This window comes from Penicillium manginii (assembly GCF_028828005.1).
Source record: "Penicillium manginii strain IBT 31320 chromosome Unknown utg000002l:1.0-5564898.0:1.0-5567710.0, whole genome shotgun sequence".
Lineage (NCBI taxonomy): Eukaryota > Fungi > Ascomycota > Eurotiomycetes > Eurotiales > Aspergillaceae > Penicillium > Penicillium manginii.
Genome location: NW_026643103.1, coordinates 3,509,891 through 3,536,254, shown reverse-complemented (window position 1 = coordinate 3,536,254; position 26,364 = coordinate 3,509,891). Strand labels below are relative to the sequence as shown.

Genomic DNA, 26,364 nt, shown 5'->3' with positions numbered 1-26,364 from the left:
TACAACCCACGTAACTTTGCCAAGATAGATCTAAAATCGGGGTCCATCACACTCCAGGACTCGTAGGAATGTTTCATAACATGTAATAAATTTCTTGACTGCTGTGCAATGCAGACACTCGCCCGTTCGGTGCAGTTTGGCTCGCTCTATACAATAATCATGGATTGTAAGCTGACCCTGGCTCCATCGAAAAAATCCCCTGTCTATCTATCATGGCAACAAGATCATCGTCCATCATGAACTCCCCAAGTTCCATTCCAAATGGGGATAGGCCAAAGTCAGCAGGAGGTAAGGTTCCTCGAGCGCTATTAAGAGATGGGAAAGGGGGCACTGCCCCATTGATACCTGGTTCTGCTGTTTTTTGACTAATATTAGCATGATATCCTAAGGTCGGATCAGTTCTAAACCACCTTTCAAGACCTACCAGAGTTAACCAAAACCTGGTTGAATTGTTCAAGATAATACCTGCAGCGGTCAACCAAGCGATTTCCATCATCGAGCTTGGATAGTGCCTCCGCCGCAAGGCCAGGATATGCTTCTGCTTTCTTTGCTTGCGCGGTTATTGAAGTCGTGCTTAGACTTTCGTCGCGATAGACCCAAATAACACCGATGATCACTAACGCAGCGTTAAATGCTAAAAGAAAAGTTAGTAAATTGCCTCGGAAATCAAGAAAAGTATTGAGAATACTGTAGTATAAAGAGAACCACCAAGCCCCCAGGAGACTATGCTTCCAGCCAGGCTCAGCGACAACACCGTGCACAATGCCGATGATTTCCATTGCAGATTCAATGCAGATCTGCATACTATTCATCCCCATCTGCTGCAAAAGTTTGAGATCCTGCGAGTCTCGGTTTTGAGATCTGCTTGCCGCGATGAATTTGACTAAAACGGGTCGGTGGAGCAAGACTCGCAAATTGAAATACCGCAGAGTTAATATAACACGAAATTTCCAGGAGAAATATTCAAAGCTGGCGGTTATTGGGTCTTGAGGTATCCCGCCGAGTTGGGATGTGGAAATGAGTTGGAGATTTGGGTCCAGGGATCTTTCCCATGAGAACAGCTGTTGTTCCAAAGAGAAAATATTGGATATTATTTCTGTAGTTGGGAGAGGGGCATCGCACCCGATGTTTTGGCCGTATAGAAGGTCCAAAATATTCCAGAGTTGCTTATAGAGCGTACTTAAAGAGGTGTCAAGTCGGTTAGATGGACATTTATGGACTAGCGGGCAACTCACATTGTCGAGTTGAAGAATGTCACGCTGAGGAACGATGTTTCGTCATTCACAAGAGTAGAGGATTCATCAAAATCTCGCTTCGAAGGCAAATCGAGTTTCACATAGTTATCTGGGATAGCGGCAGGTCTCCCGAAGGTCATACTCAATGTTCTGACTACTTCGTCAGTATTCATCGTCATCTGAATCTCGCAATAGACTCACCTGTCCAACACCACGCACCCATACCAAGTGCGTTTTCGGATTTCCTGCTCGACAGTTGAAAATGACCTGGAGGCGTTTCGAGAATGTAATCCAAGTTGAAGAGCAGCCTTTACGGCTAAGCCGTGAACAGTCCACGCCTGCACTGATTTTTGCGTGCCTTGGAGATACTGGCCCATCAGGAGGAGAAATTGAACTATAATCCAAATGAGTGGTTATTCGGACTTCCATCTCTCGAGTGATAGTCTTCCCAAGGTTTCATACCAACTTCCAAAGTAGTTCCTCGAAGAATCTCGTTGCCACAAAGACCAAGGCCGCGCTCATAGAAAATATCCGACTCCGCTATCCGCACGTCCGCTTTGGCACCACCAGTTACCGCAGTCATGCTCGACATGGCCAATACCATATTCAACAAACCAAGCCAGGTTCTTCGCACCTTGGTGAAGTTCTCCCGACTCATTTGGTGATATGTCTCAAGAAAGATAGGTGGATATATGTACGGGAACAGCAATCCAGTGTTTGAAAAGTATCTTTGGATCATTTCCAGTGTCTCTGACCGAGGCGGCAATGAAAAGATATTGACCTGAGGTTTCCTATCTCCAGACAGTCGCCGTGGCGGAGATGGTGGCCGTGAAGCACTCACAAACCCTCCCTCGGCGGTCCCAGGCGAAAGAAGGTACCCCTGTTGAACAACAGCGCGAGAAAGGTGTCTCAAGAAGGCGATATTAGATGATGGTCCTAGTTATTTATCAGTAAAGGCTTTCACAGAGCTCCCAGTAATAAATACCAAAGAATCCGGAATCCTCCTCATCAGCTAATGTCACCGCACCCATCCCATCAACCGAGTCCTCCGTCCCAATCAAATCAGGAACATGAACCTGGACCTGCACCCTTCGCTTCTCTACCCGAGCATCCCCATTACCAGTATTGTGCACCTCCAACTCACCCTCAGGAACATCCCTTAAATCCCCAACCTGCCCGTCAATCCTTTCACTGAGTCCATCAATCTCCTCCCGTACCCCCGAAAACAACCCCTCAAGCCTCTTAACCCTCTCCTCCAGTCCGTGTAAATAATCCTTCTGCACAATTACATTCGTCGCAGTCGTAGGCGGCGTATAGATACACTCGAAGCCCAAGTCCCGACACAGCGAGCACCGCGGCCTAGTCCCATCGCATCGAGATTTGCGCGTGCGGCACGCATCGCAGGCGACAGCGACGCGCCGACGTTTGGAAGCCGGCGCGGGTGTTTCGGGCCCTAGGGGCCTCTGTTGAATCTGTCGGCATGGTCTCATGGTCCCATTTGCTTATGATTCTATCGGTATGGAGCGGAATGGGGGTCGGGGTTGTTGCGGGTGGATGTGTATGCCGGGGAAGAGTCGGTTAGTGCGGGGATACGTCGGGTGCCACACTCAACCTTGGAGGATTGTCCATTTGTGGGGACTATGGTCGCCCCGCGAGTACCAGCAAATTCATGGGAATTTACAGAATCGAGCGAAGTGCTTGGAGTCTTAGCAACTATTTGATAGATGGTTGTTTGCGCTGGAGGCTATCGCGATTGTTAAGTTGTTCATGTTTAGGTGATAATCAACTAGTACCTCGGCCAGCGAGAAATACTAGTATCATACAGTTAGCTACTACCTAGGTACAGGGAGTTAACTACAGGGCATGAAGAAGCAAAAGTCTAAGTTTAGGACTTGTTGTGAGCTGCGAAGTCTCGATTCCTGCATACAAATCATGCGCCAAGCACGGGATGTGAGGTGTTTTGAACCGAATCAAAGCACCTCTATAGGCGCCCAACTATGTACCATCTCCACTTCGCGCCAGCATCAACGTTCTCACGCCCTCTACCGTCCTAGCGACATCCTAGCGAATCCTGGCGCCACCGCAGCAATGTATCGCCTTGTATCAATGGTCAACAGGCGCATAGAGACTCATAAAAAAGGGTCTGCCCCACGTCGAATTCGGACCCCATATGCAGGGGCTCCTGTCTATATGGCGATTCGAAACACCGAAACCAACAACCATGTCAAGCATCTCCCCTCGAGCGCTTATTAGCGTTGTCGTGTTTCCTATAAGATGAGACACCCCGTGCGGCTCTATTTTGATTCTCTCACACCCGATGCAAACATGCCACGGACCGCCCCAGTTGCTGCTGTCAACCATGACTCCCCGCTGTCACCCGAGAAGGAGGAGAATTCACCGACACCTCCCAAGGGGTTGACGAGTCATCGCACAAGTATAGCTTGGAGTTGGGTGGTCGTCACACTTCCTATAACTGCACTTACGATCGTCTTTCTCGTCATGGTCTTTCAATATCGAGTGACTCCCGATGACAGTCCGTTCGCAAACCTCCACTTCCCTTCTACAAGCAATGAAAACAACGCCATTTTTGTCGACCTGAATTCCAGTGTAATATTATTTATCGCTTCGTGGGCCAGCTCTCTTGCTCCAATGTTGTCCGGTTTCCTTATGGCTCTAGCTTCGTTTCCCATCGCGCGCCAGCTATCGAACAATATTCGCAACGGTCGCACGGATTCTCTACCCACCCCATACCAACTGGGATTGACGCTCAAGTTTCTGGACGGAAGCGCTCTCGGAGCGATTTGGAGTTGGATGATCTATGTTGTTTCATGGAGGAAAACGCGTCAACCGCAAACGCCACTCCTGGTTACGACATCTAACATTGCTATACTCGCTACGATTCTTGGGTAGGCAGCCGACACGCATAGTAGACTCAAGCTACAGGGCTGATAATTTCTAAATTAGCCTTTTGGTCTCCGCGGCAGACACTTGGCTCCATTTGACCACCACAACAGTATCATTCACACAGGTATCGGCTGTTTCCAGCCCGACGGACTATAGTTTCGGTATAACCCCACGATGTCTCACGAGCAATAATTCCGTCGCAGCGCAAGTAGACGCCGCAAGTACTGGATCATTCTGCAGCATATCGATTGCAGCAACGGGCGCTTTCTTTCGCGATCCTACCATTACGTACCAAGTTATAAGCAACAGCTCTTCCGAGGCAGTGGTCTACACACACACAAAATCCGATGGAAAGGAATACACATATTTTGGAATTCCATCTGCAGAATTAGATCCTACCCATGACTTTACCGCGCACAGCTACGCCTCCGAAACCTCATGCTCTCTCACCACACAACCCTGTCACGTCCGCACCGCCGTATCATCCATCCGATTCAACTGCAGCGCTGCCTTTGCCGGCTTTATCGACAACCGAGATCTACAAACCGCATTCTACACAGACGAAAAACAGAACAACGTAACAGACACCCATAACAAGGGCACGGGTAACCCGTACTACTTCTCGTTCGCCTCGGCTGAAAGCACAGGAGTCTCAACGGTACCAGGAGGCAGCGAAAACAAAGATTTCGTAATGAGCCAGAGCGGCGCCCTGACTTTTACCCTCGGATGCAGGAGTACCGTATACGATGTTGAATACGACCAGGTCAACGGAAGTATCACACGCTTCGACACAAAACTCAGCAACACCTCCGTCAGCAATATTTGGCAGACAACCGTTGCAAATTACCCGGGGGACTGGGATCTTCCTGTGAAACAGGCAATGACGGCCGCATTCTACTCGACTAATTCCAGCCAGGAGTTTGCGGACATGGTTGCGTTATCTTACGGCAAGTCGAGCATGGCGCTGGGCGCACAGGGGATTGAGCCGAGGCCAGCTCTCGCCGTGCAAAGGCGGAACACGACACTGGTTGCAAGACTTCCGATAGCACCCCTGATTGCTCTTGTAGCGGTTTGTCTGCTGTTTGTCGTGGTTGGTTTGCTGCTCACGGGGCTGGCAATATGGGCGGCGAGGTTTGAAGAGGTCCGCAATATACAAGCAAGCCTTGGAATCGTTGGGTTGGTGGCGGATCGCTTTGAAAAGGACGATCTCAAGAAGCAGGCTACTGATACCGATGGCTTCTTTGCCGAGTATGTTGGTCACTCGGGCCGGCGGGTTGCGATTGAGAAGTATACGGAGACGGATAGTACATATAGGTACACCACCTGGCAGAGCGCAGGCATCTCGAATTTTGGCAGTAAACCCCCCCAGCAGGTAGGATCTGACCTTGAATAGGTCGGGGAACTAGAGCGGGCAGGTCTATTCATGTATAACCACAATATCATTTGCCAAGCCCGGCATATAACATACTAGTAATCAGAAGCGGCTTCATGATTCAGAGTAATGATGTAGTAGTAATATGAAGTACTCATCCACTTCAGATTCGCAGGGTCCAGATGACACGAAGAACATTGGAAGTTCGAACCCCTGCTAGTGTGTGATTTGTGTGCATCCCTAGCGCCCGTTGTAACCAAATAGTCGGTACAACGTTGTACAAGGATACTATCACTTACGGACTTTTGTTTCAAGGTGGGGGCGATGGCAAGGGGATGATCACCGATATGCAGATGTATAGAGATAAGGTTTCTAGGATGTACGATGGCGAAGTGAAAATGGTATGGAAACGAATTCATGAATTGTTTCCATTGCGGTCTGCAGATAGAAAAGGATGATATGGTATCAAAGTTTGAAAAAAAGTGAAAAGGATGAAAAATCGTCAATCGTGTCGGCTCGCGAACTCCGATCCAAGAGAATAAGCCCAAAACCAGTCTAGACAAAGCTCTGGAAGAATATGCGATAAATGAATGCAGCCAACTGTCTATCAAAGACAACAGACAAATTTTGTGCTGAGAATTGCTCCCCCGCTTGGCCTCTGTCAGATGGCACTGCCTCTGAAAGAAATCAAGTGGGAGAAAAAACAACCTCCTCCAGTGTGTCGGAAGGGTTGAAGTAATGAAAAGGGGGCAATGAGGCCAACGAAGAGAATGTTGAAAATGCGAAAGTGATGGATGGCTTAGATATGCAAGTTGATGCTTAAGCCTTGACACAGTATTTGTAACCCTTCCATAGATTTGAGCAAGTGTTGTCCAAGCCTGGGTTGAGGCTTTGGAAATCGGTCGCAGTGATTCCATATTGGACTTCAATCTTGCGGCAGTAGTCGTTAGCCTTGACGGTGTAATATTTTTGGCAGGACTTGGAGGCGTAGGGATACAGTCCATAGTTGTCGCCAGGCGCCAGGCTGGACGATGGCGCCGGGACAGGTGCCGAAGAAGGCACAACAGTGGGAGCAGCAGTTGTAGAGGGGGCGACAGGAGCAGGAGCCTCGGTAGTGGTAGCTGCGGCCGCGGCTGCGGACGTAGTAGTGGGCTTAGCGGTTTGAGCGACGACGGGCACGATGGTCGAGGGAGCGAATGTCTCGGTGGCAGCTGGGATAGAGCTGGAGGTAGAGGCAGAGGTAGATGTTCCGGAGCTGCCAGAGCTGCCAGAGCTGCCGGAGCTGCCAGAGCTACCGGAGTTGGTCGCTCCATCCCACTGACTCGAAGTCAGGCTGGCAATGAGACCCGAGTTGCAGTTGCTGGTGCCAGTAGCCCAGCCCACGAGACGGTTGGCGACATCTGTAGCATAGCAGTTGGTGGAGGTGATGCCATCACCGAGGTTGCCGTTGCTAGCAACAGAGCCGGAGTTGTAGCATCGGGCAGCCCTGTAGTAGGTGGCCGATTCCTCGGAGTCCTTGTACTCGACCATACAATTCTTGAGACCTCCCGTGCCAGTGGTACCGTCGCTGATCATGCCGTGGATCTTTTCATATGGGCAAGGCGAGACAGGTGAGTCTCCTGCGGCGTTGTTGCAGGCGTGTTCGCCATTGTGGCTCTGCATCAGACCAGGGTTGATGACTCCATTGTCGGTAGTCTTGACGCGGACACAGCCATTGCTTTCCTGCATCACGATAGCCAAGATGTAACGAGGGTCGACACTGCTTTCGCCAGCGACGGCGTGGATGGCCTTCTTGATGTTGGCGATCTCCTCTTCGGAGTTGTCGTCACCGTAGCCCATGTTACCACAACTGGCCTTCATGACCTCTTGGTTGGTTTCCCACATGTCGTCGAAAGTAGAAATCCAGTTAGTGATTGAGGGCCATCCCTGTGAGGTAAGACCATCACCACCGAAGATACCTGCGTACAAACTGGTGCTGCGTCCACTAAGAGAGTGAGTGGACTTGACATCTGCAGACACGCTGTAGAGATTGGATGCAACTGGAGCCCCAGAAATGAGGGGGAGGCTGCCAGCAGCGATGATAAAAGGAAGGAATTGCATGATTGCTGCAAAAAAAAAAAGAATGAGTGTCCAGCACAAATGAGAGAAGAAGGCTTGCTTGAAGAAAAAAAGAAGGAAAGCTCGGGGGGGAAATTGGGTTGTGCGGTATATGTACTTGACCGTCTCACATGGTGGAGCTCGGTCAATCCTACCCTCACTTCACCTTTCCACGCCATTCACTCCCACTCGCACTCACTGCACCCAGATGTGCCCTGTCCATCAGGAACAGGAACATGAATACGGAGACGACCGAACAGGATCCACCCAATCCACCGAAAAAAAGCCAACAAGGCCTTGCGTTGCAGAAGGTGAAACAAACTAACATCTCCACCAAAAAGAACGAAAGTTTGCCCTGACTGGCAACGATGAGCGAGCGGTCGGTAGTTTCAGGTGCAACAGTGAGGGATCAATAGATGATCGGGCGGGCCTTGCATGATGCTAGTCAAGATGTGGCTAGTAGATGGATACTGCGAGTCCAGTGAATCCATCCGGGCGGCGCTGCCAGTGGCGATTTTCGTGGGCCGCAGTGGGGAGGGTGGCTTGAATTTCGAGCTCTCAGCTCACCAACTCGGTCCAATTGTATCGCCACGATGCCCTTTTTTCGTGACTGGCGTACGCAATGTCGGTGGGTTACATGTCCAGATCTGTCCTTTCTTCTCATTCTTCTCCGGTCACTCAGGGTCAGGGTACTCGGGGCCAGGGTATTCAGGGTCGGTGAATTACGAGGGTGGCTGTTATACACAGTGGGGCAAACCCCCTTCTCCTGAACCCTGAAGGGCATTGTAAGTACCATGTCTCGCTGGAGAACATACTCATCGAGGGCGTTGCCAGTTCCCGAAATGAGTCCACTATGTACACTTTGCAATGTGACACATGGTCACTCACAGCTTCGAGCGCCAACTTGCTGACGCACTCGAATTTGAACCCCCCCCCCCGGGGTCATTTTTCAAGGTGGAGGCAACGCCTCAAACTAGCCTGATCCTTTTGCTCCGGAGGGATGACCCGGTGTGGCCTACAAACACCAATCACGTAGCCGATCAATGCATCATCCATTCTGAATTCATGATAGATTCTCCGTGCAAATTCTTTATGGCCCCGGGTCCACGCTCGATGGTAACATCTCGTCTATTTTTTATGTACTCCATATGTACAGTATACATGCAACGTGAAGCGTTTACTGGGTAAGAGCGGGGAATTTTCTTTTTCTTTTTCTACAAATGAATACAAATGAAACGAACGCATTGCTTGTCTTGGCCCCTGAGCGACTAACGGTGGAGCCTGAGAGGAGCCACGAATTAATCGGAAACGAACAACACGATTAAATACGACTCCCCTGATATTTCACTCCCCCGCAGACACGAAGTGGTAGTATCCATGGATATATCCCCATGTCGTGCAGTAAAATGAACCAGGACCTTTAGTCCGACACAAGCTTCTCGACATCCATCTCCTCTGAGCGGTAAAATCCCAAGGCATCAATCATCGGTCGATCATCAAAGCGGTACAGGTACACCGCCACCCCAGCATCGGCCAGATGCTGGTACCTGTTCCATGACGGGATGCAAAAGGTATCCCCTTCTTCCCAGAGATACTCCTTCCCGTCGATGATCGAGCGTCCGCGACCAGTGACGACATGGTAAACGGCCGATGTGGTCTCGCGACGGGTCGGCGCAGATGTCCCAGCTGAGAGCCGCTCTGCGCATCCTCCGAGCACACGGCTCACTGGTTAGAGAGCAGATTAGCAGTGGGTCAAACAGAATATCAAAATTAGAGATCTCCCCAATTCCCCTGAATATCAAACGAATATCACAAACCTAGGGGGGGGGGAGGCTTGGTATTCAAGGGGACAGGGAGACAAACAATACGTAGTGCAGGGATGGGAAGAGGCTGGGTTGAAATCGAACAAAGCGAATCCTTACCTTCGCGCCCATCATCTTTCAGATACCGACAATATGCCCAGTCCCCCGGTTCAGCATCCAACCTCGCCCGCATCTCCGACCACGGAAAGACCAGCGGGGAAGTTGCACTCTCCACATCCGCCGCAGGGTACCGCGGTTGGTCAAAATGCTGTACGAAATGCACGGGGAAGTGCCGGAAATTTGGCAAGTCCAGTCCATCCAGCCATACCATCGGCCCCGAGCCGTCTTTCCCATGATCGTGGTAATTCCAGGTCGGTGTGAGGATCACGTCGCCTCGTTGCATTTGAATGCGGCGGCCGTGCACGGCCGTGAAGCCCCCCCTGGCCTTCGATGATGAAGCGCATCGCAAACGCCGTGTGTCGGTGTGCGCGGGCTATCTCGTTTGGCATGACTAGTTGTAAACCCGCGTAGAGGGTGTCGGTTGTATATGGTGCATCTTGTTTTCATTGTCAGTTGGTGTTGGTAGGAGATCAATCTATACACGATTTCAAAGAGAATTAACTCACCACGGGCGGGATTGATGAGCATCAAGACCCGGCGCTCGGCTTGAGACTCGGGAACAAGATTTCCTGCTCGCTCGAGATTTGGTCGGATCGATTTGTATCTCCACACATTGGGGATGGTGGTTGGATTGGGTGCGGGAGGGTTCAGTCGTGCCATCTGCTTCCACAAGGGGAGTGTCTTGCTTGCTTCTAGATCTGCGAGGAGCTGCTCCTCTGAGTCAATGGTAGTGACTTGTTCTGTCGTAGACATGGTCACTTTCTTGTATCCCTTTGCCTCGCAATAAATTATACTAGTATATCAATTTTCCTTCTGCTTCAAATTTCCTATAATAATTTGAACCTGAATAGTACTGAACCTCTTGAAGTCCTTGGAGTCCGAGTCCGAATTTCTCATATTATTCAAGTTCCTGGTAGCTATCATCAAGGTACTATATACTTTCAGGAGTGAGCACTGTTTTTGTCCTCCTCGGGCAAAGACAAGCCGGGCTCCGGGGATACATCGGGAACCCTTCCCCGCACTCTCTCAGAGATGATTGAGAGACACGCTTATAACATCGGAAACCGTTTCGTTCAATATATTGACCAAGGAAGTTTGAATTACGTCCTCTTATCTCTCCAAGTTCGAGGAATAGATTGGAGCCGTCGGAATGACTAGAAACCATGGTGCAGAGTCCCTAGCGGATACCTTTCTCAGAGTGCGTATCGCTGTTGAAATAGATGGAACAATTTTTGATGGAATCATAGAGTCCAACTTACCCTAGTAATTGCCTCGCATTTATGAAGGAAACGCCAGTCAAATCTCGGAATATCAAATCTCAGTTAGCACTAAGTATCGTCGTCGTTGGCGCCGGCCTCGGCGGACTCGCAACAGCCATTGCGCTAGCAAGCTCAGGACACAGCGTCACCGTTTATGAACAGGCAGCTAAGCTCGGAGAGGTACCATAATCGCTTCTCATGTATACCCAAATTTTCTGGAAATTTTTGTATTGACCTCGAGACGAATTAGGTCGGTGCGGGAATCCAAGTTCCCTCCAACTCCACCCGACTCCTCAGCAGACTCGGACTCGATCCATACCTCGAGAAATACGTAACAGAGCCCGAGGTTATTTCATTTCGTCGGTGGGAATCTGGAGATGTCATTGGTCTCACTCGCCTCATGCCTGACTTTCGAAATGTGTTTGATGCACCTTATTATGTGATTCATCGAGCGGATTTTCATACTGCATTACATCAACGTGCATTGGATCTCGGCGTCACAATCAAACTTGCTTCTCGTGTGACTGAGTATAATCCTCAGGGCTCGAGTATATTGCTCGAGAATGGTACTGCTGTTTCGGCCGATTTAATTGTTGCTGCTGATGGTTCGTTTCCCTTCGTCACGATTCGTGGATTGGCCTAACTTTCAGACAGGAGTCAAGTCTGTCGCGCGGAAAATGGTTGATGAACCAGGTCAAAAGGCCCTTGAACAAACTGGGTTTGCTGCTTATCGGGCCACCGTGGATGTTGCAAAGATGAAGTCAGATCCTGAAATATCCTGGTTGTTGGAGCGGCCTTCACTGAATATTTGGTACCAAGCACCTTCCAGTTGGCACCCTGGGTCAATACCAATGATTTCCAAGCTATACTAATTCGTCTTTAGGATCGGCGATCAAAGACATGTCATGACATACACAATCGGAGCAGGCAAATCGTTCAATATGGTCCTTTCACATCCGGATACCACTGATCCGACAGTCTGGGACCAGTCCGACGCATTGAGCGACATGAAACGAGAATTTCAAGGGTGGGACAAGAGGTACGCTGAGAAAATTCCAACGATCTGGAGCCTAGTGCTAACTCACAACCTTGTAAGACTTGAAAAAATCATCGGGATGATCGAAAGCACCATAAAATGGCCCCTTGTAAGCGGTACCCCGCTCACCCGCTGGGCAAGTGGTCGCATCATAATTCTAGGCGACGCGGCGCATGCAATGCTGCCATACATGTCACAAGGCAAGTCTCTGTCCCCATAATTCTCTAATCAGTATTCTGAGATTCCCAGGTGCCGCGATGGCTGTCGAAGATGGCGTGGCATTGGCATGTTCACTTGCCAAGATCGACTCTAAGGCAGATATACTCCAAGCGCTGAGTATTTTCGAACAAGTTCGGATCGATCGAACAAGCAAAATGCAAGAAGCAAGTATGTTGAACGGAAAGTTGTGGCATTTTGCAGATGGGCCGGTTCAGCGTGCTCGGGATGCGGCTATGCAGCCCGAGACAAAGGGTGAACCCTTTAGCCATAGTCCGAATCAGTGGAGTGACCCCGCAACACAGATGTGGACATACCAGTATGATGCAGAACTTGAGATTGAAAAGGCCTGGCAAATGGCAGGTGTGTGATTTCTAGCGGTAGTGTTTTATCGAGTTTTGAGGTTAAATAGAACTTGAACACAATGGCCTAGAACTCACCGTTGGAAGTGGGGTCAATTTATGTCCGAGCCTGGGCATTCTGAGAGACCAACCTGAAGAAACAATGTAGGATAACAGCGGATTTAATAAGGGAAGAGACATAAAAATGAGAGCAAATGACAACAAGTGTGGTCTAGTGATATTCCCAAATGTCACAAGTGTACGGAGTAAGAATCGGGGACCAGACGGGCCTCGGAGGTAAGACGGCCCCACTCCGCAATGACCCCTGGCCGAATCCCCCCCTTCAAGTTTAACTCTGCATCCTTTGCAACCTTTGAGCTATAGATATCCTGGGGTTTCCTTGACTGAATGACACAAATGGAATCTCTCCCCATCGAAATCCTTCACCAGGTTATCTCTTGCCTTCCACAGACTAATCTGGCTGGATACGCCAGTGTCAGCAAAGACTGGAACGCAATCATTGAGGGACAGACATTTGCTTCAATACGCTTAACTCCTTCTGATTTACTTAGATTTCGCCAAATTCTCGACTTCTCTGCCACATCCCCTCATCTCCAAAGAAGACGTGCTCAAGTGAAATCTGTCCTATTCAAAGCTGTTCTCGCGGAATATAATGTGGCAGCTCGCTCAAAGTATGAAACTCAAGAGGACCAGGCCAAAAACAACAAAGCCTACTATCAGGCAATCAAATCTCTATTTGAAACTTTAGCCCTATGGCCGGAAAGCGAAGGCTGCGAGATATTGCTTGAAATTGCAGCTCAATCTCCCAGTGACTTGCAAGCAGAAACAGATCAAAAGAAAATGATGCAGCGTATATTCACATTACATACTCTTGACAACAAAAAAGATCTTTGCAATGGGAGATTCGCGCATTCTCTTTTGAACATCGACGAAGAAAAGGAAAGTCTCTGCCTTGTTCCAGTAGTCGGGGGTATTGATATCTGGAGCGCTGGGCGATATCGAAAAGTTACCCCGTCCGCTCAGTCAAAGATCATATCTCGACTACCGCGGCTCCAATCCATACAAATCGACCCAGATGATAACGAAAGAAAAAGTGAGATGCTCAGAAACAATCTCCGCAAAGGTATACACAGTCTGCTTCGAGTATTTATTGTTGTTCCCGGGCCCAACTTGAAGATCCTTATACACATTCAGCACATGTTAACGAATGAATAGAATTTGCGCTCAGCCTTGCCGAATGGCCTAAGTCGTTAAAATCTCTTTGTTTAGAATACACTGGGAATCCACCAGAAAATCAAAATATCTCTCCTCCCATCCGCTCGGTCGCTGGAAAAGATCCCTTGAGCCTAGCATTGAACGCCTTGAGTCAGCAGCTGGAGTGTATTTGGTTGTTGTCGATTAGCATTGGCCCTGAGATATTCTGGCCACCAACCCAAAAAACTCAGCCTTATTGGCCTAGATTGTCTTATCTTCATCTGCGATATACAGCTGCTACACCATCGGGGCAATGGCTGTTTGAGAAAGACCCGAGATGGAGGGAGCGGTCGCCCATTGAATTTGGTTATGATACCAGCAGCTCTTGGGAAGATGAAGATGTTGGGGATATGGCACTGCAAGACTATAGACCCGATTTCTTTCGCAGCAAGCCTCTTGATATCATCAATGATATTTACATAGCAGCTGGGAATGCAGCCCGTCAAATGCCTCAAATTAAAACAATGGACCTCGAAGCTTCCATCCCCGAAATCGATGGGGTAGAAGATGTACTAGGATGCTGCCCCTCGCACGAGTTCACATACGATAGGCCGAGTGGGACGGCTACATGGATTAGCTCATCGGAGTTTCATGTTACCGGAAAAATGCGTGAGGTTTGGGACGCTGCAGCAAAAAGCCACCGTCATGCTCAGGTTACTATTGAGGTTCGTCATTACGATTTCCTTTTTTTGTCTGCGTTTTTTGGTTTATGTATACTGATACTAGCTGTATCCAAAAACACAGAACTTCAAGAATTATGATCATCTGGAGGGATGGGACGATTGAGGGTCCGAAGAGACCTCGGGACCCACGAATTTACATGTCACGTTGAAGAAGACTCCTACTACATAGTAGTGGGGTGCCATTCATATGATCTTCCGCTGCCGTCACCTGGACACTTTATACCTGACGCATCCTTATCTTTTCATTTAACAGTATTACGTACTAGCTGGTCTACACCAGGTACGGAGGAAGCGAAAATGGCATATATTTTCTCCGCCAAAGTACTGTTGGGAGGAGGGATCTATCAACCTGACAAAAACATGGAACTCAACTTTGGAAGGGACACGCGTAATCACTGCCACCGACTATAATACGTATTCCGTAAACTCAAACATGCTGGCGTGCAGTGAGTTCCAAGGTTGTTAAGCAGGAAAGCGGAGTACCCAGAACACCCCAAAAACATGTCGTATTCGTACTTTCTACTCCGTGCCGAATGCACCGCTGCGGGTTCCCGCCCCGGGGCCCGCCGACCCCGAGGGCCCCCCCTCCGCAGTCGTTCCGCCGGCTTTTTCGTGCAATCCCGACCCCTGAAAATCCCGTACCCCCGTGATTCCTCCCCGAAGCCCCAATATGCAGCCATGCATTCTTAGTAAGACTAGAGATACGTTCATGTCCCCCAGACGCCATGATACAACCAATTCGAATCACATTCGCTATGGAAAGAATGTTGCTTGTAGAGTAGTGCCAGTTGATCAGGCGGGCAAAGATGGCAGCCAAGAACAGCCAAATTGAATCTACTCCATATGCTGAGCAGAGACCAATTTTGTGAGAGGTCTCCCAGTTCGAGAATCAGGATGACATTCAATAGCTCGAAAGGTACCCGCTAGAATGACGTACCCGTGCCAATGCAGCATAAACCTGATGGACCATGCATGCGTAATTCTGGGTGAATAGATCTACATCCCGAGCACACGAGGATAGAACTTTCCTCCGACCAACATGTGAGCTTGATTCAGTTTAACCTGCAAATTTTTGGATAAGGATTCGTGCAAAATGACGTTAAGTACGGAGTATCTCAAGTTTCATACTGTAGATCAAGTTCACAGCCTTCGGGGTCTCTGCCAAGTCGCCACAGCGGGTATCGGAAGCGCAATGATGCGACGGGATCGACAGGACCGTTGACGATCATGCTCCATTTGTTTCCCCTTTATGCTCAGAAACTCACAGCTAAAGTCTTAGGCCGAGCTCGGCGAGTATCATGGATGATCTTTGAGTTTCTATTCACTTTATCAAGCTTAATATCTTAAATACTAAACCACTTTCCATATCCACTCATGATTTAATTTGATTGTTATCGACCACACCCAGAAAAATATCAGGAAGGTAATTATCAAGCATTACTGGCAACTTCCAAACAAATTTTCTGCATGAAGGAGAATAGCTAATGCTTCAAAGTTATTCGAACCTTGGAAGATCTTGCTGAACTGAACCATGGCCACCACCCTGACGTCCCGGGCGTTAATCTGGGTAGCCCTTTTATCAGTCCTGGCACCCTACTGCTTTGCATTCCAATACAGCAAGTCCGATGATGGAGCCGTCAGTGTATCTGATGAGCAGGATATCTATTCTGCGGAAGCCGCTGCTATGGTTGAAGACGATGACAGCGGACAGAATGCGGTAGGCCGAGATCAATTGACTGCTACCTCGGAGTATTAGTTAACTAGTTGGACAACAGGACCATGGCGATATAGAAGTACCGGATGGTTCTGAATTCACCTCATTTCACGTTAACGAGGACGGTGAAGAAGAGATACCCGGTTTTATCACAAAGGACCTGGACAATAGAACAATCGAGCATCTCTTTATTGTTCTGCATGGGAGGTTAAGGAATGGAAACAGCTACTGGAAGCTTCTGAACGAGTCCATCGAGAATGCCAGAGACGACAACTTCACCGGAACGGACCGCAAAATGGGAGTGCTTGCACCGCAATTTTTTTCCACGAAATACAATTCTGGCCAGTACAATGAAAACCAGCTGGCCTGGGATGACTTGAATGCTTGGCAACCAGGTGGCCAGGCTAATCATCCCTCGGGTACAAACCTTACCTCTTTCGACGTTATAGATGGCCTCGTCAAGATTCACTCGGACAAGAGCAAGTATCCAAGTCTCAAAAATGTCACCGTCGTTGGCCATGGTGGCGGTGGTCAGCTTGCCCAACGGTACTCTGCTCTGGGTAACGATGCCCCTGACAATGTCCACATTCGGTATATCCACGGCGATCCATCATCGTGTATGTACTTTACCGAGGACCGACCAATTGTCCCAGACAACGATACTTCAAAGTATACCTGCGATTCTTACAACATCTGGAGATACGGTTTCGACAAGTTCCCCGGCACGGGAGGCAAGGATTTGACTCCCAAGGAATATTTCAAGCAATATCTCACTCGAGATGTTGTTTCAATAGTTGGACTCCAAGATACAGGACATTCTGGGGACACGAGTTGCATGGCGAGAGTGCAAGGAGGCACCAATCGACGTGCTCGCAACTTGACTTGGTTTCAATACATCAACGAGCTCGCGCGCACGAACGAAGACCTGACGGACTTTCCTAGTTCATTCGAGAATCTCCCCGACTGGAGCGATGCGGTGGATGGAAAGAGCCAGGTGCGGCTCGTGGTCGTGGAAGATGTAGCTCATAATGCGGAAAAGCTCTTCCGTGGGGATCTTGGGCGAGCGGCACTATTTCACGACGGTTACATCGATGGAGGCTGGCGCCCCTCGGATGACAGTAACAACGACTAGATACCTAGGTATAACTGTCACATCGGAAGTAATAGACCAAAGAGCGCAGCCAATTTATGAAACATTGGTAATTAATATTATTCCAAATGCTAGTAGACTTTTTACATTGGCAAGAACTTTTAGAATTTGACTCGATTCAAGTTACTAGCATGCTGAAGGCCAATCACTAATTAACTAATAACTACTAGTAGCAGGTGATATCAGGAAGTATTTCGTAAAAATAGCAAGGGCTGTATCCAGAAAAGAAATCGATTCAGCTTCCAATGCTCTTCTTGAACACCCAATAAATACTGGAGGTCAAATTTAGAGTCAGACACTGGTGATTCTTCATAAATGTGACCCACCCTCTGGAAATTGAACATTGAGAATACATGATACTTGACGACAGTATTTATGAAAGACTACAAGCTTTGCACGACATTGAGCGCCATGTTGACCACTTTTTGTTTTTATGATCTAATTCTGTCGGCTTGACATCAGATCGTTATCCTCATTCTCCTGACAGTGTGGATTCTGCTGAGATACAACCCAGCGCTTGCTCGACAACCTTCAACAATTCATCCGCATCTTCTAGCCCAACACTGATCCTGACAATGTGCCTCGGCACATCATAGCTGGCTGCCCAATCCAACTCTCTGAAATGTGCTAAAAAAGCGTAGGGGATCGCCAAAGTGAAATTGGTTCCAAGACTAGGCCCCTTGGCCACATGAAAATTGTCGTAAAATTCAATGGCAGCAGTGGGCTTATGGAAAATAACACTAAGAAGGAAGCCATAGCCTCCATCTTTCCTCTTCGCCTGTTCGTAGAAATCACGGCTCTCAACCAAAGAAGGGTAGTTGACTCGCTCAACAGCGTGGTGTTTGTTCATAAAATTGGCGATTGCTTCGGCACTAGAGCTTGACTTTTGGACACGAGAAACGACATCGGTGCAGTTTTTGGACAGTGTCATTGCATCAGCTGGAAAATAATTGTCTTCCCACTCCGATAAGAGAGCGTCGTAGATTGTATCGAAATGAACGGATTGTGGATTAACAATAACACTAAACTTGTCAGACCAATTCTAAAGACTTTTTCATGGACTTTTGACTCACCATCCTCCCATCACATCTGAACCACCACTGAAAGATTTTGTCAAACTTGTCATGACTATGTCAACAAATGGTAGAACATTTACATTGATGCACGAGCCGACAGTATCATCACATGCAATTGCAAATTTATATCTATTTGCCAACATCCTAAGGCGCTGAATGTCAGGAGATCGTAGTTGGGGGTTGCTGGGAAATTCACAAAACAAGGCACTGATTCGGTCTCCGTGGATTAGATCAGCTTCTAATTGATCTAGTTCTGCCTTGTTTCCATGTCCATGCATTTTAAAATGTGACCATCCAGTCATTTCAATGCTTTTCACTGTTTCTGAATATGGAAACCTACAAATGTGTTAGCTGGCTCTTGAGGAAAATCAGAAAAAGCAATTCTGCCCTATATCAAGGACCTACCCGTAAACAACAACAGATTGCGATCTGTTCAAATTGGTCGTTTTCAGAGCCCGGGAAACTGCGTAAATCGCACTTATCCCAGAAGGAAAAAGAAAAACGTCATGCGACATCACATTTGGGCTCTTTTCGTTTGTCATGAGCTCTGCAATGAAAGACCTGATGTGTCGCTTTGCCTCCTCGCCACACTCAAGCTTGGCTGCTCCCGGTAAGAATGACACAGATGCAGGGGACGGGGAGTCCTTTCCCTTTTCTCTGTACGTCATTTGTTCCAATAATGAAAGAACGTACTCTGCATGGCGACTTGAAATTCCTTCACCACTTTCACGCCAGAATGCCAGGAACTCAGAGTGAATGTCAGGAGGGTAAATCACGGCTTCGAATGAAGCCCATCTGAGTTCTTCTGGCGTGAGTTCATTGCTCGAGCAACGCGGCAAGCTAAACGATAGAACTCTTATGTTTTGAGTTGACGCGTCAGTCGTTAACGTCTCAAGGCACCGTGATACAATTGCGCTCGATGAGAAAATCATACAGCCTGGTTCAGCAAGCTCAAGCCGTGAGAGTACTTCCGAATTCAGCTTTTGGATGACTTGATGAATAAAGAAGCTGGCATCACGTTAGAAAATTTTTCTTTGGGGATCTCACTTGAGTAAGTCATACCGTGGGTAGCCTCCTGTAAGCTTGTTCACAATCGCCGGCGTTCGACCGGCCCATTGAACAACATCATCCCATGCGGGCATAGAAGCACTAACAGCCTGTTATACCGTGTCAGACCAAATACTATTTCATAGTTTGTAAATTGGTAGACTCAACGTGTGGGTTGCAAGGCGGCAATAACTGCCCGAGAGGCCATGTTTGAGGAGAGTCTTGCGGATAATATGGCGACATTGCATGGATATTTGCGGTTGGGGTGTGAGCTGAATATGAATGGGTAATTAATTTTTTTTTGACGGGAGGGCCCGCGCCGATATTATCGCTTTTAGAATTTATCTACTAGCAAGTGGCTACCGATATTTGGTGTGAGTAATTCTAGAAACTGTCCACGGGCATGGTTGCAGCAACCTGAATTGCGGGATTTTAGCCCGCACATGCCGATACACATAGCTAAAGGCTGATCTGGTCAAATATTGACGCTTTTGAATCTTCCCGATAAAGTACAAGATCTGCTCCAAATGATCCACAATTCGAAAGAGCTGGCATGAGTGGGTAGCTCAGGGGTTTCTAGAGTGGATATGGGAGCTCTTTGTGGAGCGGGCAGCTACCAAAAAAGGGAATAAAGGACCCATAGTTCGCTTCGTCTTGTCCAAATTGCCGGGAGAGAATTTTCAGCCAAGTAAAAGCCCCTCTTGATCGGTGTACGAGAGGCTAGCCAGGGTAAATTGCGATCTAATCAATACGCATCAATACATGTGGCTTTTTTCGACAAAGACAGTTTCTGTACGGAGTACTCCGGAACGATTTAAGAAATTGCAGAGTATCTTTCCCAAGCTTTGGCCTCTTCATCTGCGATCGCAAGGCGAGATATGGCTTCTTCTTTGAATGCATTCCCCGACAATAGCTTGTTTCGTCGAGTTTTCCTAGTTTCGGAGTCTTGCTCGGATGGATTGATCGTTGATTCCCATAACGGGAGCATCAACTACACCCAACTACTGCACGATGTACGACATTATCGAAACGAGCTGCGACAGTTTCTCTCACCCTCTCTTTTCACAGATACGGGAATAATGAAGGAAGATGATATGTACATCTGTACAGTCATGAAATCTAGTTACGAAATGATCGTGGCATTCTTTTCCATTCTTTCTATCGGGGCTGCCATGATCCCTTTATGTAAGTGATTTGTTGAGACCTTGATCTCTGTGCGAGGAACTAACAACGAGACAGCCCCAGATCTAATGCCCGCCGAGGTGATGGACTTTTATACACGCTTCAATGCTCAAGGCATTATAGCGCATTCAAGTACGCCCAACTTGGGGGATACAATCAGAGTGCATGGCCAAAAGACCGGCTGCACCCTTGCCCTGCTTCCTGTGGTAAAGACAAGATCCGAGATTTTCCAAACGATTGAAAAGCCTTATATCGACCCAGCAATCACCATCTCACCAAATCGGCCGGTAATTGCACTTTTCTCCTCCGGTACTACCGGGCCACCTAAAGGTATCATTCATGCTCTCAGATACTTCACTGCACATATGGGGCCTCTTCCCCAAGAGCCAGGAACAGCACTATCGCACCGACCGATGCAATATGGTGCATCCCTGACTGCTGTAGTGAACGCTATTCTCAGAGGAATGCAACTTGAGATACTAGTTCCAAACGCTGGGCCATCCCAAATCTGGGAGCGTTTACATCAGGGTGGTGTGACGAATCTAGCCGGCTCGGTTGGCTTCTGGGTCAACTTGATGGAATACTTTGAGCAAAAGCTAGATTGCCTTCCAGAAGGAAAAAAGAAGCCTTATACCGATGGCGTGAGATCTCTCCGCGTTGCAAACTGCAGTGGCGCGATGGCAATGCCGACTACCAAAATGTTTTGGAAGTCGATGAGAGGACGACCCTTGCAGATGGTTTGGGGCAGTACTGAATCTTCTATCGGGTTGAAGACTGGCTCTGATCGTGATTTTATTGACTCGGTAAACCCAATTCAAGCGTATTCTGGGCTTTTTCGTGATTATCTAACTTTGACAGAATGCTATTGGAAAGCCTGTTTCTGATGTGGAGGTCAAGCTCTCAGAGGGAGACCACGGAGAAATGAAAGTGAAAACTCCAACCATGTTCTTAAGGTAAATCAAGAGTCCTTTTGACGGGCTTTTTATCAATCTAATTAAGGGCTTGCAGGTATTGGAATAATGAAAGGGCCACTCGGGATGCATTTGACGAAGATGGCTTCTATCGGACTGGTGATCTGGTTCATCGCCTTGGTGATGACTATATCATAGAAGGCCGTGCGGCTACGGACAGTATGTCGTCTAGATACCACTGACAGGTGGCCTTTTTCCATGCTAACTCATCGGCAGTTATCAACTGTGGCGGGGCTAAAACGCCAATTCTGGACGTCGAAACCGGACTTTCCAAACTCGATTATATTTCCGAGGCTTCCGTGCTTCCTGTGAAGGATCCGAAAAAGGGGAACAGGGTCGCTGCTTTGGTACGTACTCGATTGAACCAATCGCAGCTTACGCTGCAAGTGCTTCGGAACGATCTTGCTTCCCACTTGCCTGCCTTTCAGCTCCCGACTGTTCTGCGTGTGCTTTGTGACTATGAACAAATCCCCAGAACTATATCAGGAAAGGTGGCTCGACAAGAAGCAAAGGATCGGTACTTTCCCCAGAATGCCGTAGATCCCTGTTTAGAGGACCTGCCACAAGAGGTCCAAGTCGATAACTTCGGTCCGGATACAGAGTTCCGGTCGCGTCGAATGTGGGATACAGGAGGTGTTCAGTGAATTCACTGGCTGGTGCGTCATTTTTTTTTCAAATGGATGAACAGGTCGGTGTGTATTTCTTGTTCCAAGCGTAAACGCGAATGGAGTCGATGGAGTATTTGTGGCGCGTAAGGGTGGATACTAGATCCAAATCGAGAATGGGTTCAGCTGAGGAACTTTATCTAGAGGGAACTGTGTTCGCGATCGTTCATTTCTTTGGTTAATGAGTGGATCAGCTCCACTTAGAGTGTTTCGTGCCTGTGTTTTACTTCACTCGCGTACAAATTTGGCTTTCCTTTCACGATCCAGGCACCTTGCTGTAGCTTTACCACAAAGCGAACTTCGTCAATCAGCCCCATATTGACTACACTACGTTTTGGAGCACTCTTTTGAAAGGAAATTAGGTAGTATCTCATCATGGCTGAAGTTTCCTCGAGGTTCCAAGTTCCAGTTCCCTCAACGGACATTCTGACCTACATTTTCGATTCGCCGTGGAGTCCGAGCCAAGGCTACACAGATGACGAACGACTCATTCTATCTGCTCGGGGGATCGAGCAGCATTCATGCACATTCAACCATCTCAAATATCTTGTGAAGTGCTTTGCTTCGGGCTTCGGGAAGCGAGCCCAGCCAAACCCCAGAGTTGTGATTTACGGGACGCTGAATGTCAATCTCCCAGCAGTTTTACTGGGCTCAATAGGTGCAGGAGCAAGCTGTAACATCTGTCCAGCATACCCACTCGCGGAAACGACCGCCAGGTTTCAGACTTTGAGTGCAGATTATGTCTTCTTTGAACCGCGTCACCTGGAAACAGTTACAGCGGCAGCCAAGGTTGCTGGTATCCCCACTGAAAATCTATTCGTTCTGGATGATTTCGAAATTTGTGAAGAGTTGAGATATCCACTCCCCCATTGGAGTTTACTTCTCGACCTCGTGGATGGACCAACCTTTCAATGGAAGAGATTATCCGAAGAAGAAGCAAAGACAACAACAGCTCTGTTCTGTCATACTTCTGGGTACGTTCATAAATTCTTATATTGCAGGAGAGCGACCAAAATCTAACAATTAACAGAACGACTGGTCTTCCTAAAATGGCTGAGCGAACTCATTATGGCTTGATTGGAAACACTGCGCAGCTCTTGTATCGCTATCACCTCAAGCCAAGACAAAGACATGAGACGTGGTTCTGTACATTTATGTACGCGGGGATTGGGTTCATCTTGTATGGCCTCTTGATGCCGTTGAAAGCTCGGTATAGAACAATATTTATGCCGCAGTATAAACTTGACGGATTTCTGTCCGCAATGGAGACTTTCCAGCCCACCTCTTTGCATACACCCAAGCACGTCTTTCAAGATCTTTTGACAAATGCCACCCAGGCAAATTTCTCATGTGTCTCTAGTTTACGAACTGGAGGAGCTATGATACCAAAGCGAATGCGCGAGGAGTGGGTGCAACGCCATGGGTCACCATGCGAAGTCGTATGTGGGATGACTGAGTACGTTTACCTCACAAGTACCACCCTTATTTGAAACATACTAAACTAGGTATATAGGGGAGGAATCCATTTTGCTTCGGACCCAAGAGAGCCGAAGGTAGATGAGACCGTCGGAGAGCTCTTGCCTAATCTGCAAGCACGAGTGGTGAATCACGATGGCCAAGTGCTCCCGAGAGGCGAAGCTGGTGAGATTCTAATCCAAAATCCATTTGCGATGAAAGGATATTTGAATGGATCCATCGCCTCAAAGGAGGTTTTCACCGAAGATGGATACATCAAAACTGGTGATATTGGTAAGGTAGATGAGTCTGGTCATTGGTACATTATTGGTCGCCTCAAGGTTAGTGCACACGAAACCCTCCCTTCCTTCCATCATAATGTACCAAGGTACTGGTGTATGTTGACATGAATGTTTAGGATCTTTACAAACTAAATGGATCTCATGTTATGGGATCCGAGATTGAAGCAGCAGTTTTATCACACCCCGAAGTTCTTGCAGCGGCAGTCATTGCCGTGAAAGTGTACGTGCTTATTTTCAACTCGGATTTTGTCAAAGTTTAGCTGCTAATTTATCACAGTCCTGGAGCAGCGGATGATGAGCCTGTTCCTCGCGGGTATCTTGTTCGGCGTCCGGGGTCTACCCTAGAGCTTGAGGAATACAAGAAGTGGGCCGCCACCGAGCTGTCCGAGAGATTTCAGCTAGAGGGTGGTATTGAGTTTCTAGATGCTTTGCCGGTCTCCGCGGTAGGTCATGCCAGCCCGTGCCCCTAAATACCAATAAAGACTAAAAGTAGATCAACAGGGCGGAAAAGTAGATCGAAATGCTCTCCGTGAGAGGAGCGTTTCCCAGGTTTAATCTGGTGGTATTGAGAAGAAGAAGAAAAAAACATACATCTAGCTATCACAGGGCTACGGGTATACATTAACGAGGAAAGATTTTCAGAATAAAGATAAAAAATAACTGGAACGAACGTTTTTGAAGGGAGTTTTGCTTGAGGTCTCCCGGGACGGCCCAGACGCCAGCTCGGAGTACCAATCGACAAGGGCCAAGAACGCAACGATGGATTGCTGGTAAAATTGTCACGAAAGCAGAACAACTCTATAATTTCCAAATTGCAACAATATACCTTGCTTTTGACATATAGACCCAAGGGCTCATAGAAATATCACGTGTTTGCTTTGTCAGTCAGAAGTTGTTTCAACGTCAGATTCCCAGCTTCGCCAAAACATCAACGCGTCGCGTGCTGAGTACAACTAGGCAAGTTCCAAACAGACAAATTTCCCACAAAAAGAAAGAATATCCAGGATGTTGGAACTCGTCAGGCGACTTTTCCGGCGCCAAAAAAGCCTGTACGGGCTAGACCATGCGGTCCTCAATGTGGTCCTACCGCTTCAAAGTATGTGGATGAATATGGGGTATTGGGAAGTAAGTGGATCCATTTGAAAAGTTTTCTAAATTCTGCTAATAAAATCAGCATACATCCAAATTCCCAGAGGCTTGCGAGTCTTTACTGGTTGAAGTACTACGGGCAGGTCTTCTGAAAGATAAAAGCCAAATCCTGAGAATACTAGATGTCGGGTGTGGATGTGGGGATTCATCACTATATCTCACTCAGAAAATCCACACGAATTCTGCATACGCCTCTATTCGCGATAGCGGTTCGCAAGCCCACGCTCAGGTCATCACAAATCAAAGGCCGATCGACACCTACGTCGGAGTCACTCTGGTACCCGAACAGGCAGCACTCGCACAGCAGCGGATTAATGAAAGCCGCAAATTAGATCAAGGCGCAGAGAGTGGGTTTGCCGAAGTTTTCTGCGCTGATGCAGCCAATCCCTCCAGCTGGCCTGGAGAATTGAAGGACTCTATTTCCGACATGGCCGACACATCAAGTGATCCTAAAGTAGGTACATGGGTCCTTGCTCTGGATACTATGTATCATTATCACCCCTCGCGCCTCCCACTCTTTCAATATGCCAATTCCACTCTTAACGCCTCGATCATGGCTTTCGATCTGATTCTGGGACCTGAAACGTCCTGGAAGCAGCGTTTCTTTCTCCGATTTACATGCTGGCTCACTAGTTTACCATATGGAAATTTTGTTTCTCAAGAAGAGTATAAAAATCTTCTGGTTAGAGCAGGGTACGAATCTTCCCAAATCGAAATTAGGGATATATCGGGCCATGTGTTTCCCGGTCTCGTGAAATTTCTTCACCAAAGGGTCAGAGAAGGAACACCTTTCGGTCTAAATGTGAGCAAATTCCGCGCGGCTGAATGGTTGTTTGGCTGGTGGGCGAATACTGGAGTTATCAGAGGAGTAATTGTCACTGCCCGCAAATCATGAGCGCGCATGAATGGCAAGTCTTCACTGTCCGATGAACAAGTCAAGCTGTGCATACTACTACTTAACCAACTTTTTTTTTTCTATATCTACCAGTGAATGATTATACTCTACTACATACCTAGGTACTTATGCTACATCATTGAGCACTAGTAGATATTCCATACAGCGCGGATTACCATGTTCTGAACAGTTTAGGTTTTCAGTCGCGAACCGCCAGTGATCTTTCACGATATCAAATGGTTCAATCTAGATTATTAATCATTCAGCCAGGTTATGATTACCAGGACGCAAAGCATACTGTATTCAACAACAGAATGCTTGGTTCATATTCCATCAGCCGAGGCATACCCGCATATGACAGATGCGTTGGAATCATGTTGAAATTATGCGGCAGTGGTGTTTCCAGTCGACCGTAATA

General features: G+C 47.9%; 13 protein-coding genes across 13 annotated transcripts; 8 read left to right on the top strand and 5 right to left on the bottom strand.

Moving 5' to 3' along the window:
* Window positions 1–157: 157 nt before the first annotated feature.
* Window positions 158–2,725, bottom strand: N7533_002609 (putative C6 transcription factor; the record flags this gene model as incomplete). Its single annotated transcript, XM_057099259.1, has 7 exons — window positions 158–354; window positions 425–634; window positions 689–1,179; window positions 1,236–1,385; window positions 1,437–1,629; window positions 1,698–2,171; window positions 2,221–2,725. 7 exons carry the CDS (start codon window positions 2,723–2,725, stop codon window positions 158–160), a joined length of 2,220 nt encoding a protein of 739 aa, XP_056964395.1.
* An 835-nt stretch (window positions 2,726–3,560) lies between these two features.
* N7533_002608 (uncharacterized protein) lies at window positions 3,561–5,532 on the top strand (the record flags this gene model as incomplete). Its single annotated transcript, XM_057099258.1, has 2 exons — window positions 3,561–4,141; window positions 4,200–5,532. The coding sequence occupies 2 exons, from the start codon at window positions 3,561–3,563 to the stop codon at window positions 5,530–5,532; spliced, it is 1,914 nt and encodes a 637-aa protein (XP_056964394.1).
* Window positions 5,533–6,330: 798 nt separating this feature from the next.
* N7533_002607 (LysM peptidoglycan-binding domain-containing protein) lies at window positions 6,331–7,611 on the bottom strand (the record flags this gene model as incomplete). The annotated part of the gene is made up of 1 exon (XM_057099257.1): window positions 6,331–7,611. The coding sequence occupies one exon, from the start codon at window positions 7,609–7,611 to the stop codon at window positions 6,331–6,333; it is 1,281 nt and encodes a 426-aa protein (XP_056964393.1).
* A 1,417-nt stretch (window positions 7,612–9,028) lies between these two features.
* N7533_002606 (cupin domain-containing protein) lies at window positions 9,029–10,283 on the bottom strand (the record flags this gene model as incomplete). The annotated part of the gene is made up of 4 exons (XM_057099256.1): window positions 9,029–9,333; window positions 9,531–9,850; window positions 9,882–9,966; window positions 10,037–10,283. 4 exons carry the CDS (start codon window positions 10,281–10,283, stop codon window positions 9,029–9,031), a joined length of 957 nt encoding a protein of 318 aa, XP_056964392.1.
* Window positions 10,284–10,680: 397 nt separating this feature from the next.
* On the top strand, window positions 10,681–12,403 carry N7533_002605 (uncharacterized protein; the record flags this gene model as incomplete). The annotated part of the gene is made up of 7 exons (XM_057099255.1): window positions 10,681–10,728; window positions 10,778–10,969; window positions 11,040–11,394; window positions 11,444–11,600; window positions 11,673–11,828; window positions 11,886–12,029; window positions 12,067–12,403. Coding segments are annotated over 7 exons (1,389 nt in total), but the record flags the coding sequence as incomplete, so codon positions are not given.
* A 396-nt stretch (window positions 12,404–12,799) lies between these two features.
* Window positions 12,800–13,618, top strand: N7533_002604 (F-box protein; the record flags this gene model as incomplete). Its single annotated transcript, XM_057099254.1, has 1 exon — window positions 12,800–13,618. One exon carries the CDS (start codon window positions 12,800–12,802, stop codon window positions 13,616–13,618), a length of 819 nt encoding a protein of 272 aa, XP_056964390.1.
* A 2,253-nt stretch (window positions 13,619–15,871) lies between these two features.
* On the top strand, window positions 15,872–16,096 carry N7533_002603 (uncharacterized protein; the record flags this gene model as incomplete). The annotated part of the gene is made up of 1 exon (XM_057099253.1): window positions 15,872–16,096. The coding sequence occupies one exon, from the start codon at window positions 15,872–15,874 to the stop codon at window positions 16,094–16,096; it is 225 nt and encodes a 74-aa protein (XP_056964389.1).
* Window positions 16,097–16,349: 253 nt separating this feature from the next.
* On the top strand, window positions 16,350–17,186 carry N7533_002602 (uncharacterized protein; the record flags this gene model as incomplete). The annotated part of the gene is made up of 1 exon (XM_057099252.1): window positions 16,350–17,186. One exon carries the CDS (start codon window positions 16,350–16,352, stop codon window positions 17,184–17,186), a length of 837 nt encoding a protein of 278 aa, XP_056964388.1.
* Window positions 17,187–17,676: 490 nt separating this feature from the next.
* Window positions 17,677–18,330, bottom strand: N7533_002601 (uncharacterized protein; the record flags this gene model as incomplete). The annotated part of the gene is made up of 2 exons (XM_057099251.1): window positions 17,677–18,226; window positions 18,278–18,330. The coding sequence occupies 2 exons, from the start codon at window positions 18,328–18,330 to the stop codon at window positions 17,677–17,679; spliced, it is 603 nt and encodes a 200-aa protein (XP_056964387.1).
* A 351-nt stretch (window positions 18,331–18,681) lies between these two features.
* On the bottom strand, window positions 18,682–19,422 carry N7533_002600 (cystathionine beta-lyase; the record flags this gene model as incomplete). The annotated part of the gene is made up of 2 exons (XM_057099250.1): window positions 18,682–19,120; window positions 19,343–19,422. The coding sequence occupies 2 exons, from the start codon at window positions 19,420–19,422 to the stop codon at window positions 18,682–18,684; spliced, it is 519 nt and encodes a 172-aa protein (XP_056964386.1).
* Window positions 19,423–20,406: 984 nt separating this feature from the next.
* N7533_002599 (ANL family adenylate-forming protein) lies at window positions 20,407–22,124 on the top strand (the record flags this gene model as incomplete). Its single annotated transcript, XM_057099249.1, has 5 exons — window positions 20,407–20,512; window positions 20,567–21,312; window positions 21,368–21,462; window positions 21,518–21,639; window positions 21,697–22,124. The coding sequence occupies 5 exons, from the start codon at window positions 20,407–20,409 to the stop codon at window positions 22,122–22,124; spliced, it is 1,497 nt and encodes a 498-aa protein (XP_056964385.1).
* A 396-nt stretch (window positions 22,125–22,520) lies between these two features.
* Window positions 22,521–24,457, top strand: N7533_002598 (AMP-binding enzyme; the record flags this gene model as incomplete). The annotated part of the gene is made up of 6 exons (XM_057099248.1): window positions 22,521–23,119; window positions 23,176–23,601; window positions 23,659–23,941; window positions 24,019–24,122; window positions 24,180–24,345; window positions 24,404–24,457. 6 exons carry the CDS (start codon window positions 22,521–22,523, stop codon window positions 24,455–24,457), a joined length of 1,632 nt encoding a protein of 543 aa, XP_056964384.1.
* Window positions 24,458–24,907: 450 nt separating this feature from the next.
* Window positions 24,908–25,946, top strand: N7533_002597 (uncharacterized protein; the record flags this gene model as incomplete). The annotated part of the gene is made up of 2 exons (XM_057099247.1): window positions 24,908–25,027; window positions 25,077–25,946. The coding sequence occupies 2 exons, from the start codon at window positions 24,908–24,910 to the stop codon at window positions 25,944–25,946; spliced, it is 990 nt and encodes a 329-aa protein (XP_056964383.1).
* Between the last annotated feature and the right edge of the window lie 418 nt (window positions 25,947–26,364).